The 17,039-nt window shown below is 28.2% G+C and overlaps 1 protein-coding gene across 4 annotated transcripts; it reads right to left on the bottom strand.

Moving 5' to 3' along the window:
- Positions 1 to 2,103: 2,103 nt before the first annotated feature.
- On the bottom strand, positions 2,104 to 6,527 carry LOC18105565 (protein TIFY 6B). Of its 4 annotated transcripts, XM_024587041.2 has the most exons (8): positions 6,250 to 6,526; positions 4,996 to 5,142; positions 4,344 to 4,549; positions 3,794 to 4,101; positions 3,604 to 3,694; positions 3,174 to 3,486; positions 2,999 to 3,062; positions 2,104 to 2,530 (listed from the first exon to the last, which is right to left on the bottom strand). In XM_024587041.2, exons 3-8 carry the CDS (start codon positions 4,542 to 4,544, stop codon positions 2,407 to 2,409), a joined length of 1,101 nt encoding a protein of 366 aa, XP_024442809.1. In that variant the 5' UTR covers positions 4,545 to 4,549; positions 4,996 to 5,142; positions 6,250 to 6,526; the 3' UTR covers positions 2,104 to 2,406. The 4 variants fall into 4 exon arrangements, with proteins under 4 accessions (XP_024442809.1, XP_024442810.1, XP_024442808.1 ...); XM_024587042.2 differs by lacking the exon at positions 4,996 to 5,142 and having other exon boundaries at positions 3,794 to 4,005; positions 6,250 to 6,527; XM_024587040.2 differs by lacking the exon at positions 4,996 to 5,142 and having other exon boundaries at positions 6,250 to 6,524.
- Between the last annotated feature and the right edge of the window lie 10,512 nt (positions 6,528 to 17,039).

Raw genomic sequence — 17,039 nt, 5'->3', positions numbered from 1 at the left:
TCAAATAAAATAAATAATAATTAAAATAATAGAGATCAAATCTAACAAATAAAAAATTGATAGATGAAGAAATTAAAATAATAATAATTATCATTTCATAAATTATTTCAAATAAAATAAGTAACAATCAAAAGAGTGAGGACCAAATTTGATAGATAAAAGATTTCAATTAAAAATGATAAGGGAAAAGCAAATAACAATTATAAAAATGAATACCAAAGTTAATATAAAAATCAAATCCTAAGGGATGAAATTGAAAAAAAAATATTCAAAACAAAATATATATAGCAATCAAAAGTTTGAGGACCAAATTTGATATAATCAGTAAATAATATGACATTTTTAAATTTTTCACAACTTTCGAAAAGTGTTTTCCGTCTAAAATAGAAGGAAAACATTTTCCTGGAAATTAAGCCAAATTTTCCTTTGATCGAAAAGTGTTTTTCGTTGACCAACTTTTATAATGACAAACAAACATAAAAAGTTTGGAAAGTGGTTTCTAGAAAACCACTTTCCGTCAAACAAACGAGACATAAATTCTTATCCATCTAACCCTGATCCTGAGGAGTATAACTAAATTAGTAAAGTTCTAGATTTGTTTCCTAGATGTCACTAGTTCAAATTCCACAAACTTTAGGGTCTCTGGAGGCTTACATAGTCGTTAATTTTAAGACCCGTGAGATTAATCGAGGTATACATAAACTGGTCCGGACACTTATATTAATAAAAATAAATTTCTCATTCATCTAATCATGACGCCATGAAACGGAGGTGAAAAGATGTTTGGCTTTAAATTAGCAAGGGGTGGGTTATTAATTAGCACAAGTAGGTTACTAATTAGTTATTACTAATCGGGCGCTGATCATAACTTCAACGATAAATTTAATAAAAAAATCTTGAAGTTTGAAATTGTTTGCCAAGGCAAATACCTTGCTTACGGTCGGGGCCAATGTTTTCAAACTGAACAATAGCATAAACCTAGTGAAAGATTGCACCTTGCCGTTGTGGTTTTAGGATTGTAATAACAATGAAAGTTTAAAATATTTTTTATTTAAAAATATATTAAAATAAAATTTTTTATTTTTAAAAAATTAATTTACCCTAATATAAATCCTGCAACCGATCAAAAATAAAAATACAAATACAAATCGTGAGCAAAATTTCTCTACAAAAAAATTGAAGCAGAGCCACCAATTAATTTATCTTTCATCAAACAAAACAAGGTAACTTAAATTTAAAATCTATTTTTGTTTTGTTTTGAGATATTTGTTAATAATTTGATGAGATTTTTTTTATAATTCTACCATTTTTGCTCCTTTTTTTTCCTCAAATCTGCTAATTCTACCAATTGTTTTTTGAATTCTTGTTATAGTGATTTTTTTTCTAATTAATTAGATATATTTAATTGGTTTGTTTTGATTATGCTTTGATTTTTTTTATGTTGTTTTTAGCAGAGCCACTAAAATTATCAATTTTTTCTTATGATATATGTTTTGATTTTAGGTTGAACCATGAACAAAATAAGAATAACTGATATGATAATCGATGATTTCTATTCTATAAAAGAACGACGAGCATAATTAAAATAAATATGTAAGAATCATTCTTTATTATTTATTTATTTATTTCAAAGTTTATCAAACATAAATAATGCTTCGTTGTAACTAATATTTCTTATATACTTTCTATGTTTATATTTGATAGATATAATGACCAAAAACATTAAAGTGATGGATGCATTATGAAGATGAAATTAACTTCATTGCTTTGATCCAATTTGGTATTGCTCCAAACATTTTACCTTATACAAAGATCATTATATGTTTGTAGTAAGTTATTTGAATAAAACTAAATTATACAGGTTTTGATTTACAACTCATGTACAATAAATTGAAACAAATATTATATCTTATTATATTAATTTTGGCCCCCCTAACAAATAATTCTAGCCTCGCCCCTACAAACACCCTTAATGATAAACTTCTTATAATGCTCATTGCTGGCTATAAAGAATTTCCATGCACCAAAGAGGAACTTCTACTGAAAAAATTACTTTGTTCCATTTGAATGTAGAATAAAAAAACAGAGAGAGAGAGAGGAAGAAGATGGAAATAGAAATATCTTCCACAAAGAGAAAGATTACTTTTACAGCGTAGTGGAAGCTAATACAAGTTACAAGTAGTCTAGAGTGTTGTCGGATTGAGAGATTCCGATCATAAACAAAATTTACCAAATTGCTACTAATAATAAGAACCATATATCTAAAGTAATGAAATCTATCTCCTTGAAAGAATTGAGCTTACAGTTTATAACAAAAAATAGACGTTGAAGAAGATCACTCTTTCTTATATGAAAGACTTTCGAATCTGTTTCGATCCCTTCAGCTGGACTCCCCTCCTTTTACTGCTAATTGCTGGCTGGGAGAGGGAAAGAGCTAGAGGTGCTCATAGATAAACTCATACCATCAAATCTATGGGCACCACCCTCGGGAGACTTCTTGCTTCCATTATAGGGCGATGTTTGCATCACCCTGCATGCACCCACAATACCATTTTGACGTGAGAAACTCAACGTAGCACAAAAGTAAAGAGAAAATGAGTATACTATTAGTTAAAATCAGTTCCTCAAGCACATGATTTCACATTTTGTCATCATGATATCCTCGATGACCACGTCTTTTCTATCAAATTTATCTTTTCTGCTAATATTGCCCCTTGGGGTTTGACGACCCTCGAGATTTCGAGTCCATCAAAAGAATTTTCTTTTTCCAATAGTTCTCTTATTAAAAGGAGCCTTTAACATCTGTTGGAAACTGAGTCAATAATAGTTTACTCGGTAGTAAATCCTTGAAGTTTTGCTCTTCTGCTTTTAGGAGTTAATACATTGCAAATTCATGAAGAAAACATGTCTTGAGCATCAATATATTGCAAATGAGTTGGAAGCCTATTTCAAGAATGTTTCTACTTTATTGCCATGAATTAAAGACACTGCAACATACCTTTCCTTGCGCTTCTCCAAAAACCGAGCCAACGATGCTTTACGAGCCTGAGGTACAGCCACTGCTAAGAGAATTGTGATTTCATCACAATAATATCAAATTATGATGAACATAATAATTGTAAGAAACGCAGATGTTAAAAGTAAAGCATTACACGAAGCAAACAATGTCATACCTGCTGGAACTAGAGTGGCAGAAGTAGGTCCTACTGAACTAGCTGGCTTGGTGGGCTCTATATGTTTAACAGAAGGTGCTAAATTTACTACTGGCTTAACTATTGCTAAATCGTTGGTGCTACTAGAGGTCACAGAAATAGGGCTTGGCATGCCTGAGCATGGAGCTGTAGTGTTGATTTTGTTCCCAACAAAAATATCACCTACAGGTGGTCCAGGAATTGGTGCTTGTGCCTGTGCTTGAGGCGTGGAGATTGGCTTATTCTGAGTCCCAGAAGAGCCACCATTTCCAGCCAAAAGCATAATGGCCTGTGCCTGGATAGACAGTGAATCATAAATGAAATTAAAAATAATAAAGATAATAACAACATTCCACCTCCATTGAAACAAATGAACTTTCAAGGTTTAAAAGGCACTGAAGTGAATAGATACCTTCTCAGGAGAAACATCATCATAAACACTCACTGAACCAGCGTAGAATATGGTCAACTGGGCAGGTGCTCCAGAGGATTTAGCAACATCCCTACAAAACAGATTCAAGTTTAACTTGCCGATTCCAGCCATGTTTAGGGGATTATTGAATAAAACAGCAAGTAAAAACAAGAAATAGACTTTTAGATACCTAAGATCAGTGGTGCCAATGACGGAACTCGGGGTAGGAAGAGCAGAAGCAGGGGTTATGACTGGAACTCCTCCGAGAGGTTTTGAGACTATTGAATTAGAAGTAATCATGCTGTGTCCAGTGGGAGGAAAAAGGGACTGCAGAATGGGGGAGCTCATAGAAACGTTGATTGTTTGATTTTGTTGGCTGGAGATTGGAAACATCCTCATATCCTGTGGGCGATTAGCAAAATAGGCATCGAAATGCTGTTTACCATAGGTTGTCATAGCATAATGGTTTCCAGCTTGTTTATCAAGAGCCATATTTTTCTACAATTTGCAGAAGATATGGTTAAACAATTAGCACACAGACAAAATAAAAGCAAGGTTAAAACGTTCACCCACTTCATATTCATTTTACTCAACAATATGCAAATAGTATCTCATGGCTAATTTTCAAGATTCTAGTCCAAGGCTGATCTTCATTTCCTTCACATGTGAAATAAAATTGCGGCACACAGCTTAACTAAACATTAGTACAAAGGATTGCATAGTGGGAATCAACGTGAAACCTGAATCAAGGCAGAGTATGATTTCTGGTTAGAATCAAAAGCATCAGCAGTTGAAATTGACATATAGCCAGAGGATGATGATGCCATGGGATCATGAACAGCCTTTCTTGGTTTATCTTCCATGGAAGACTTGAACGACAAGAATTGAGGAATGGCAGAAACCTTGTTTGAAAAAGACCACTGCATCCCTGAACCTCTCATGGGCACTGCAACACCAAAGAAAATGGCAACGATGTCCTATTAGTTGTGTCCATGATTATTATCTCCAGTTAAACTTAACATTTGATCTGATAATAAATAAATAAATTTGTAAAGACCGTTCAATCTTTTAATTTATCTTAAGCACTTAAAACCAAGAATCAAATGAAAAATCCTCAACTACTGTTTGTTGAAGGAGAACAGGAGATTACAGTGCTCGCTCAACTAAGCAATATAGCAAAATAGAATCTTGATATATTCATTGAGAAATCATGTGTGGACAAAGTCGAAACACATTATCAAGACTTTTATACAGTACAGCTATGGAATTGTGATGAAAAGAAAATCCTGCACTAATAATCAACACAGACATGCATATGCTAAAGGATAAAAACACGAACAATGATCCATGTTTTGACACCAATAATTAAGCATCTAATGGATATTTGGTTACCTTCCAAAAAAGACTGAAAAGAACAACTGATGATCTCAGAAGCTTGGATTCGTAGTAAAAAACAATAAAGCCTCCAAATTTCTCAAGGGCATGGGCTCGTGCCCCATGTTACATTTGTAATTATTTTAGTACAGAAGTTGGTGAAACCTGGGCCATCACTACTTATCAGAAGAAGCACATTTTTGAATTATAAATATAAAAAAAAATATATTTTTTAATTCCCCCTCATAAGGGCATATTTCAATCACATTCTATCTGTAATCCACTACCATTCAAGACATCCAAGTATTTAATTTCTCTTTTTTGAAGGCAGATGACCCTTTATTTTATTACATTAACAGCTCATGTTCATGTTACCAAAAAAAATATATCTTATTCTTCGTTTTATTAATCCAACACAACAAAGCTTCAAAAGTTAAACAAAAAAAAAGAAAAGAAAAGAAAAGGCCATGTTTCAACAACCAATTCTCCAACTACAAGCAATACAAAAACACCAATCTAGCCTGACCCACAAGCGAAAACATACCACCCATGTGCACGTTAGCATTCACCAAAAGTTAAAGGGCAAAATAATATTACGTTAAAAAACAAAGCTTGACCGCTTGTGACTTTAAGAGTCCTAGGTTAAAAAAAAGAAAATATTGAACAGTTGTAAATGTTTAAGGCACTTTATTGCATAGCATCCCATGGTCCCCTTTAAAGTGATTATAGGCTTCAAATATTTGTACCATGTGCCCTAAACTTTCTTGTGCCGTTTAATTTTTATTCTTTTTCTTATTTTCCCCACGAGGTTTCTTCTTGAAGGAAGAAAAGCCATGTGCTTTAACCCTTGTTTGGCTCCTCGGAAATAATAAATAAAAGAAAGTAAGCAAAGCAAGCAGGAAAAAAAAATGAAGTTAATTCTGATTTCACCTTCGCTTACAATTCTCCCAAAAAAAAACAAACAGAAACGCAAAACCCATCTCAACAGTCAACATATAAGCACAGACGAAGCATTAGATCAGTAGTAGAAAACTAACACACCTACATATATTTTCTTTTTCTCAGTTTCCAAGCAACCAAACAGGGTAAACTCAAGAAAAACAATATATTCAACAAAAAGAAAAGTTTAAATAATAAATTTCATGTGAGTATTTAGAATAAAAGAATCAATACATAATATACGGTCGGTTAGAATTGTAACGAAAAAAAAACTGAAACAGATGGAAGAAGAAAGAACTCAATGAAAAGAGAGATGAAAAGAAGCTAGCATACCAGAATCCTTAAGAGGAGTATCGGTGGCCTCTTCTTTGATAGTAACAGGATTGTTTTTCGAACCCAGACCCAGAAAATCTCTCTCCATCGCCAACTTATAGAGCTTTCCTCCAATCCAAACCAAATAATTATTTCTCTTAACTGTGAAAAAGAAAGCCAAGAAAGAAAAATGATGCTTGCTTCTTTAAGTAGAGAAAGCAAGGAAGGGAGAGAGAGAGAGAGAGAGAGAGAGAAGAGAGGGAGAAAGAGATGGGGACACAGACTGGTTTTTTATGACAACTACGAGTGTAAGAATAAAGAAGTTTTTGTTTCTTTTTTAGTTATAAAATTAGATTGGTGGCACCCACAACGTCGCGGGTGGAATTAAATTTTTTTTTATCTAAAATAACTAAGAACATTATATATTTAAAAAAAATAAGAGAAGTGCTTGTTTTAAAAAAATAATAAAATTAATAATAGTTAAATCTTAATTAATTTGATAATATAATAAAAAAAAATGAAATAACAACAAAAAATTAAAAAAATATTGTGAAAATAAAAATAAAACAAAAAAAATATCAATCCTTGTTAATTTTTAGAACTCGTGATCCAAGTCATTAAATCAAAAATATTGTACATGAAAAAAAATTATGAAGCTCTATCCCTATATAATAAAACTTTGAAGGATCAAATGAAAAAATACACAAAAAAATAAAAAATAACAATTAAAAAATTAAAATTAAAATTAAAATAAGAAATAAATTAAAGAGCAACAATAAGTTTTCAGTTTTAGAGTTAAATTGAAAAGAATAAAAGCATTAACAAAACAAAAAAAATAAGAAAAAATGAGGTCTAAAAAAAAACTATAAATTTAGATTGAATAGTGAAATTAAAAATAATAAAATTTTTATAAAAGGTTCAAGGAAAAAAATCATAAATCTAAAGAATAAGGATAAAGTTGAAAACACCAATATATGATAAAAAAAATTAAAAATGTAGAATTTTTCAACGCGTTTTTTATATAAAAACATTTCTAAATGTAAATTTAAAAACTTATGTGTTGATGTAATTAAATAAATCAATAATCATTGTGTAAAGAAATTAAAAAAAATCATTAATGATAAAAAAAATAGAAAAAAATAAGAAACAATATAAATCAATATATTTAATATCGCAATATAAGTCATTTACCTAGTTGTGATGATAAATTTATTTATTAAAATCAATTTGTAATAGAAATCGATACAAACATAAAATTTATTGAGTAAAATAAAAAAGACATGTTATACAAGGTTATATGTATTAAAAATATTATAAAAATTAAATATTTTTTTATTTTTAAAAATAAAATTGATATATATAATATAAAAAAATACAGATGAATCATAATAACTTCTTTGAAAATTAAACACATCCAATATAATTAAAAAATAATATCTATTTAAAAAAAGCTAAATAAATGAAATCAAATCACAAAGAAGTAAAATACAAACTTAATTTTTTTAAAAAAAAAACATATAAAAAAGCTTTAGTTTTGAAAAATCAAAACTATATATATAAAAAAAATGAGGCCAAGTCAAGCGTCTGACCCATGAATAAAGCGCCCGCACGTGAGCCTTACTTTTTGTAAGTTAATGAGGCAAACGATGTGCCCAAATTCAGCTTAAAAAATATAAATAATGCATCATCTGCAATTCTCAGATTTTAGCTATTATGGTAGCCAAAAAAACAGGATAGGTGGTTTTTACCGCTTCAAAACCCTAAATCAACCTGAAAACTAAAAATCTTCTTGAGCTCATAACCTGTTTTTTATGCATTTTTAAAGTAAAAAAAAAAAAAACACTTAATTTGAACTTCCCTCATCATATGGAACCATTTGGAACAAAAATCTACCATTTTGGTAGCTGAAATCATCCTAACGACAACTTTCTCTCTTTAAGCCAGAATCCAATGATCTCTTCTCTCTCCTTTCACCTAAAAAGAACTAAAAATAATGAAAATAAATTTTAGTACCAAAATTATTTTATTTGAAATTAAAAAAACTGGTCACCTAAAAGATAAAAAAGATAGAGGACTCAAATGTACTTTTCAAACAAATTTGAAAGTCGCCAGCTATTTTACTTGTGTTTTTCACTTCAGTTCTTTGACTTTCAATTCAATCATTTCTTAAAAAAACATGCAATTGAGTGTTAATTTAGGTCAAAAAAGCCTAGTTATACAAAAAAAAAATTTAAGGATCAAACTAAAAAATTTTAAAAAAATTATTGCTCCGATCAAATTAAAAGATTATCCTCTCACAAATCAACAATGATTTGTGAGGGGATAATCTGTAATTTCAGCTGCAATGTATTTCCCACGAGGCTTAATTTCTGTTAATCAGTTTTGTAATTTGAATTAATTTTCAAAACTCTCACCAAAGCTCGAAGAACTTACTTGGTTGGTCACTTACAAAGAAGTCCTACATGAGTCCTAAGTTAATGTTACAACTTGTCTCGATTTTTCAGAAGATCTTAAAGAGGATCTTCACTTGCTTTATATTTGCAATATTGGTATTAAAATATCTTCACCTTCTATATGCTTTCACGCATCATATTTATTGTTTTTCAATAATAATTTTTTTAATTTAATGTGTATTTGGTAATATAATACAAGTTATTTTTGTAAAAATATTTTTCAATTGAAAATGCTTTAAAATAATTTTTTTAGTTTTTATTAATTTATTTCTAACATCAGCACATAAAAATCATTGAAAACACTTAAAAAAAATATTAATTTGATATTTTTGAAATGAAAAATACTTTACAGTAAAAGCAAACACACTCTTAGTCAATTTTGAGGGATGTAACTTAATTGGTTAGGCTCTGACTTTACTTTTCAAAGATCACCAGTTCGAGTGCCACAAATTTAGGGGTAACTAGAGACTTATATGGTCATTAACTTCAGGACCTCGGGGGATTAGTTGAGGAGCGTATAAATTAATCCGGACACCTATGATTAACAAAAAAAAAAAAACACACACACACACTCCTAGTCCCACTATTGTATGCTAACATGCAATGTTTAGTAACCCATCATCATCATCGTCTATATCAATAATTGAATTATCATCATAATTGTATCTTATCTTATGCTATTGTTATAAAACTATACTGCAATTTAATTAATTAATTAATATGATAGTCATCTCAATTATTTTTAAAAGATCAATTTAGTCAACAAGACATTTAACCATCTAAATATGAATTTATCATCAAAATTAAGTAAATATGACATAACCATGAAGCTTCTTTTTATTTTTTTTTTTTGGTCTTGACATTTAATAATACTTTATAGTTAATCTTGAAAGGGTGATTATTATCTAAATATAGTGCATTGGTAATTGGATAATGGATGTGGGGCGAGATTTGGAGTTTGAGAGTTGGAGTAGATCAGCCATTCAAAAGTAACTTTCTTGCCCCGCATGAGATCTAGGCCGTTGATTTAAGATTCCTTGTTATGGTAAAGAAATTAGTTCTCTACTGGATAGGGACCGGTCAGGGAAGCGGGTGCTGCACCACGTGCGTAACAAACTCTGACAGAGATTGGTAGCTCGCTGTCCAGGGCTGTTTTGAGTGACACGTGGCTTGTCCCGTGAATTATTTATTTTTTCCGGTAATCAGTTGTCGTGACACTCAAATATCAATTCGCTTGGTGAGAGTAATTAAAACCGACTTGGCATTTAATGTTCGTTTGGTGACTCTTCAGCTTCTAGTTTAGATACAATTTATTCAGACCATAGTTGAACTAGTTTTATTTTAACCATAGTTAAACCATAGTTAACTTTAAGAATCATCAGCCGGTCAAAATCTAATTTATTTAAAAAAAAAAAAATGAATTCATTTTAACTTTTTCTTTTTAAAAAAACTTCATACAACGCCATTTTAAATTCATAAATGACTCCCTCACCAAGTTTCAGAACAATTCATTAAGCACGCCAGCTTTAAATTGTGTTTTTTATAGATATTTTTTTATTTAGAAATATATTAAAATAATATTTTTTATTTTTTTATATTTAACATTAATACATTAAAAAAATCAAAATAATACTATAAAATATTAATTTAAAGTTTTTTTTAAATAAAAATCTATAAAAAAACAAGATGTTTCATCTTCTCGAACTACTTCTGTATGTTAGTCAATTAAAAATAATAATCCTAATACAATATCAATCTGATATTTTATTTCCCGCAAGGATAATAATCCACTAAAAATATCTTCAAAAAACACGTCTTCACAAACTGCAGCATCAAAGAAAATATTACTTGATATCTTCAACTCCAGGGAAGTTGAAAAACAGTGAGTTAACAAGTTTTGTTTCCTTTTTATATCAATCTGATTCTTTTGTTTTCTTTATTTTATATGTGTGTGTTATCCTTTCAAAAGTGACATGGAGAGATGTGAAAGAACAAATTATTAAGTAAGGCTCTAAGATATGATTTATATTATTCTCTAACACACCTCCTCAAGTGAAAGCTCTTTGAGCTTGAAAGTTGCATATATCCACATTACTTTGTGCTTAATTTTTATCAAATAAATGAGGATGGTGAGATTCGAACTCGTGATCACTTGGTCATCAAGGCTCTGATATCATGACAAATAATCATCTCAACCCAATAGCTTAAACTATTAGGTAAGACCTCAAAATATTATTTATATTATTCTCTAATAGGAGATTCTCAAGGGACAATCAGAATATACCACTACTTGAAGATGCAGTAACGCTTTTATTTTTTTTCTGTATAAAAAAATATAATTAAATAACTAAGAATATTAAATTAAAATCTCAATAAACTAAAGGGTCAGGACATTACTACTTGTCGATGTAGTAGCCCTCTATTTTGATCTTATATTGTTGTCTTTTATATATATATATATATATATATATATATATATATATATATATATATATATATAATAATAATAATAATAATAATAATAATAATAATAAACTCTTACTTCGCATAAATTCAATTTAATAAGCCATTAAATAAGTGTTTTTATTAAGATTTTTGTTTGATCCATAAGCATGTCATATGTTTTCCGAACAATAGAAATATCCTCGATCAGTTAGGTTTTTCTCATATTGAGAACAAGTTGTTCTTTGACTATGTCTTAAAATATACTCCACGCCACGACAAATACACTCTTATCAGTTACATAATGTTTTTCTTTTCCCTAAAAATCTTAATAAAACACACTTACTCATTTTCTGGCTATATATATACCGACATAATAAAATAATTAAAAGATAAAAAGATTTTATATTGGTGAATCCATCACCAAAATATGTAATATTCCGTAGATAAATCTAATAATGTTATAACAGCTAAATCTTCATTCTTTCCTCCTCCTCTTTAGTGCCTGCTGAATTTGAGTTCCAATAGCACGAATGTAGATTTAAAGTGATTGTTTTATATATATATATATATATATATATATATATATATATATATATGATTAAGGTGATTAGTTTGCTTGATTTTAGCTGCCTCGTTGAAATTAGAAGATTTATATAAATTAGGTTGGGTTCTGTACAGGGAAGGTGCTGGATAGATGCACTAAAACAAAAAATATAAACCATTGATTGAGACTTTAATTGAATATTCTTAGTTATTTAGTTATATTTTTTTAATACTGATAAAAAGTATAGAGTTAAAACAGAGCGTTACTACGTCATCAAGTAGTAGTGTTCCTGACCCTTTAGTTTATTTAGATGTCGATCATGAAGAGACACTTGATGTACCATTTAACGATATTGGCTCATCGACTACTGGTCGTAGATCTAGAGTCTCATCTGCTATGGATTCATATTCTGGCAAGTTAATTGCGGAATGAAAGTTGAATTTAAGCATGTAAAAAAACATGATTTTGTTTAAACATGACATTAAATTAATGTTAATGTGTTTATATAGCTTGGCGTTAATTATTTTATTTTTAGGTTCATAAATTTGAAAGTTGCAGGAACAATAACATCGACGATTAAAGCGTCGTTAGAGGCGCCTCTTTTTCAATAGATCTAGCTTAAAGATCATCCAAAATGAAAGCATGTGGTTGAGGTTTGGTGGAAAAAGTTCAAGATTAGTATGTAATCAAAATTTTCAATGGATAAAATATGTTTTAAAAATTTGAAAACTAATTATTTTTAAAAAATAATTTCAAGAAAATTTTTTGGTGGGATGAGACAAACTCAAGGGTGGCGAGACAAATCTGGAAAAATCATAGCACAATTAAGTAAGTTTTAATGTGTGATGTATACCTTTTTTTGTAAAATTTTAATATTTTTTGTTATATTTTTTTATTTTAATGAATTTTCGAATCAGGTTGTGTAATTTATGATATGAAGCACAACTTTATGCCAAGAGAAGAGTCAAATTAGATAACTTTGAGGTTGGAAGAATTTTAAACCTCCCCACATCACTAAAAGCAACCAGAAGAGATATCTGGATGATTTTAGGAGGCATTCACGGAATGAATTTTCAAACAAAATCAAGGAGACTCGCGGCTCTATTATATCAAGTATATATTAGGATCATTTTCGTTTACAAACTATATAGAGTGCCTGGTATGAGAGTTTATTTTAATTTCAAGTATTTTTCTTAAGATGTTACCTATAATTTATGTTTAACTAATAAGTAATAAATTTATTTTGCAAGCTACATAGTTTAGAAGCTAGTCTACTCCGATAAATTTGTATGTATATATATATGTCCCATGTCCGCATGATTATAGCCACCTTTAAAAAGATCTTAAACTATGGCTCCAACAGATATACATTAGACATCTTCTCAAATAAACTAATGATGAGATGTTGGCGCCATGTTTTTTTTTTTTTTTTATCAGAAAATATGCAATAGCCTTCCTACATTTCCTTTCTTTTTTCTTTATTATTTTGTGTTCTTGTTTATTAAGCTAAATTAAAACCCAAACTACCATCTTGTTTGTTTGTGGAAAGTAGTTTTTTTTGGAAAATAGTTTCCTTGTAAAATGGATTCATGAAAAGTAAATTATTTTTCGATGTTTGGTAATGTCATGGAAAATAAGTTAGAAAACATTTTTTCGTGTTTGGTTATGTCATGGAAAATAACTTATTAATATTTTTTTTCAAGCTTATTAAAATAATGAGGAACAAATCTTATAAATTAAAAAGTTGAATATGAATGAAATTGAAAAAAAATCTAATTTCATAAATTATCTCAAATAAAATAAATAACAATCAAAATAATTGAGATAAAATATAACAGATAAAAAAATTGAAAGATGATGAAATTAAAATAATAATAATTACAATAAATTATTTCAAATAAAATAAGTAACAAACAAAAGAATGAGGATCAATTTTGATAGATAAAAAATTTCAAATAAAAAAATAATAAGAGAAAAGCAAATAACAATCATAAAAATGAGGACCGTAGTTAATATAAAAATCGAATTTTAAGGGGTGGAATTGAAAAAAAAATAATAAAAAAATATATAGCAATCAAAAGTTTGAGGATCAAATTTGTTATAATCAACAAATAATATGATATTTCTAAAATTTTCACAATTTTTTAAAAGTGTTTTCCGTCCAAAATAAAAGGAAAACACTTTCCTGAAAACCAAGCTAAATTTTTATTTGACTACAAAGTGTTTTTTGTGATCAATTTTTTTAAAAACAAACAAACACAAGAAAATTTAAAAAATAATTTTTTTTAAAATTATTTTCCACCGAATAAACAAGACGTATATAAATCTTCTAAAAACTCTATACAACCAAAAAAAAAAAAAAATCCTCCCACAAGCTTTGTTTATCATATCAAAACCTACGTACGTTATGGCAGTTTTCTTGGATTATACTATAAAGCAGCCATGTTTTGTGCAATATATATATATATATATATATAAACGATGCCAGTAGAGACTCGGTCATGATACATGAATCCGTCAAGAATAATAATAAAATTATACAAATTTGAAAAAATCATTCAATCAGTTAAGAATATTAAAACAAATATATATGTATTAATTAGAGAAGAAGAGTTTATTAATAATATTGTCTCAACTTTCACATCCTTTAATACGTATTCAAAAGATTTTAAGTCTATGTGGACGGCAAAAAAATAAAATAAAAATAAAATCGTTATCCCCTTGTTTATCAACTTGCTAATAAAGAACAAGTGGTGGATTGTGAAAAGTAAGAGATTATATAATATTTCTTAGTGTTTTGAAGATTATGTATTTATGTTGAGATTTAAAAGTATTCTTATAAATTAGACTAATATCACGTTGATTTGCCATTTATCCCGAGTTATGGAGTATTATTATGGAACATTGATGAGAAAAATTGAAGGGTTAAATTGTAACTACAAAATATAATAACAATCTTAATTTAAAGAAAAAAAAGTTTAATATTAAGTAAAAATCTAAAAGTTGTCGGTTGTTTACTGTTGAGCTGACACTGTTCACACACTCACAAAACACTGTAAGCATATTGTTAGATTTTTTTTGATAGAAATTGTTTTTTATGGTGTTGTTCGTTTTTAATTTTTGAAAAGATTATTCTGATTCATCTATGTTTTTTTTTTAATTTTTTGTACAAAGAAACTTTATTTGTGAAAAATAAAAGATGTTTATTTTAAGATAATTTATAATATGTGTAGCCTTATATAATGTTTTTTTTTAATTTTATTTTACTTAATCAATTTAATACCAGTGTTTATTTTTAATATCATTTAATTGAATTAAAAATTAATTTTAATATATAAATTTAGTAAATACAACCGAGTAAATGTTTCATCTTACAAGTTAAATATCTTGATCTATACTTATCTTTTGATTTTTTCTATTTTATTTTTAGTTATCATTAACACCTTTTTTTGTTTATTAACACATATAGTGTTTAGTTTTTAATTTATTTAATTATATGTACACATGAGCTTTTCAACTTATACTTTAAAAAATTTATGTGCAATTCTTTTATAAGAGAAAAAATATCTAGTCGACGACAGATTGCGAGTCAAATGGCTAGTAATATCTAAAATTGAAGGATTACTCGTGCAATTAGGCAACCACAAGATTAGTAATAGTAAATTATTCCTAGTCTTTACTTTCCAATAGAATTACAACTTAGTCTTTTATGTATTTGTGTTTGTATTTCAAAAGCATTTAAAAAAAAAATTAAATTTTTTTTATTTGCTTTAAATTTTTTTTATTTCTGTGTTTTCAGATCGTTTTGATGTGATAATATCAAAAATTATTTTTAAAAAATAAAAAAATTATTTTAATATATTTATAAGTAAAATATACTTTAAAAAACAATGGAAAGAATCCAAAATGTTATAGGAGCGACCCAGGGACTAAAAAACAATTTCCTGAATTGTTAAGGCATAAAAAAGGAAAAGGAAAAGTATGACGAGGATTGCTATAAGAAGAAAGTAAGAAATGCCATGTGCAGAGAGCAATTGAAGAAGGCCCACGTGACTGGCGGGAGAGTCACGATCGGTCCCCCAAAATAGAGAGGTTGATATTGGAGGACAAAAACACGTGGTGGTCCCCGTTTGGCCAATTTACAGAGTGACGTCCTTATCCACAACTTGAATTTCCTTCAAATTGTTGGAAAATAAATTAATCGTCCCCACAATATTTGTCACGAGTTTTTTTTATGTCATAACAGCTGACCCAACAACCATGGACTGGGACCGCTCTAGCTGCCGATGGTTACTGGACCGCTCTCGCTACAGATGTGTTTTAATTTTTTTTTAATATATTAAAATATATATTTTTTAATTTTTAATATTAAAATAATTAAAAAAATTAATTTTAAATGTATTATATCATTCTTCAATTTACCTTCTAAGTAGATATCCATGCAAATTTTTTTTTTTATTTTGATTAAGCCTCATTTGGAATTGTATTTTAAATGAAAGTTGGGTAAATTTTAAAATTATTTTTGTTTAAATTATTTTTTATATTTTTAAATTCTTTTAATATGTTGATATCAAAAATAATTTTTAAAAAATAAAAAATATATTATTTTAATATATTTTTAAACAAAAAAACACTTTAAAAACTACCACTAACACACTTCCAAATATATTTTTAAATCTTTAATCATTTATTATATATATTGAAGAGCTTGATATTTGATATTTTTATTACAACAACTGACATTGAAAAAGTTGGTGTGCCTAGGATGAACTGACATGTGACCATTTCTATCAGGCACATGAAAACAGGTAGGCCCCACCATATTTTAAAAAAATATATAGAAAATTTATAAAATAAAATAGGCGTGAAAAACAAAAAAACATAACATAACATTAAAAACTTCAAAAATAAGTGGGACCATCTTTTTGTCAAGTGTGAGGTGGTCCCAACCACGTCAGCAATTTCAAAGCTCAGGTGAAAGGAAACTCAAATAGAAAATAAATAAATAAATAAGTGAAGGTAGATAGAATACAATGTTAGGACCTCAAACGTAATAAAATTAGGTTTTTAAATTGATTTTTAAAATAATATTTTTTTATTTTTAAAAAAATTATTTTTGATATTATCACATCAAAATGATTTGAAAATATTAAAAAAATATTAATTTAAAATAAAAAAAATAAATAATTTTCAAATTTTTTCAAAAATATTTTTAAAACACAAAAACAAACAAGGACTTAAATTGCAGTTTTTTTTTTATAAAATAATACCTTCACTTGAAAAATTTAAACCCCATCTAATTTATTAGAAAAAGAGAAGAAAATGGATTGTTATGTGGTGTTATAATTTATTTTTTTCATGGTTATCTT

The sequence above is a fragment of the Populus trichocarpa genome, chromosome 15 (assembly GCF_000002775.5).
Source record: "Populus trichocarpa isolate Nisqually-1 chromosome 15, P.trichocarpa_v4.1, whole genome shotgun sequence".
Lineage (NCBI taxonomy): Eukaryota > Viridiplantae > Streptophyta > Magnoliopsida > Malpighiales > Salicaceae > Populus > Populus trichocarpa.
Note: the sequence above shows the minus strand (reverse complement) of the source record. Positions and strands in the feature narration are given on the sequence as shown.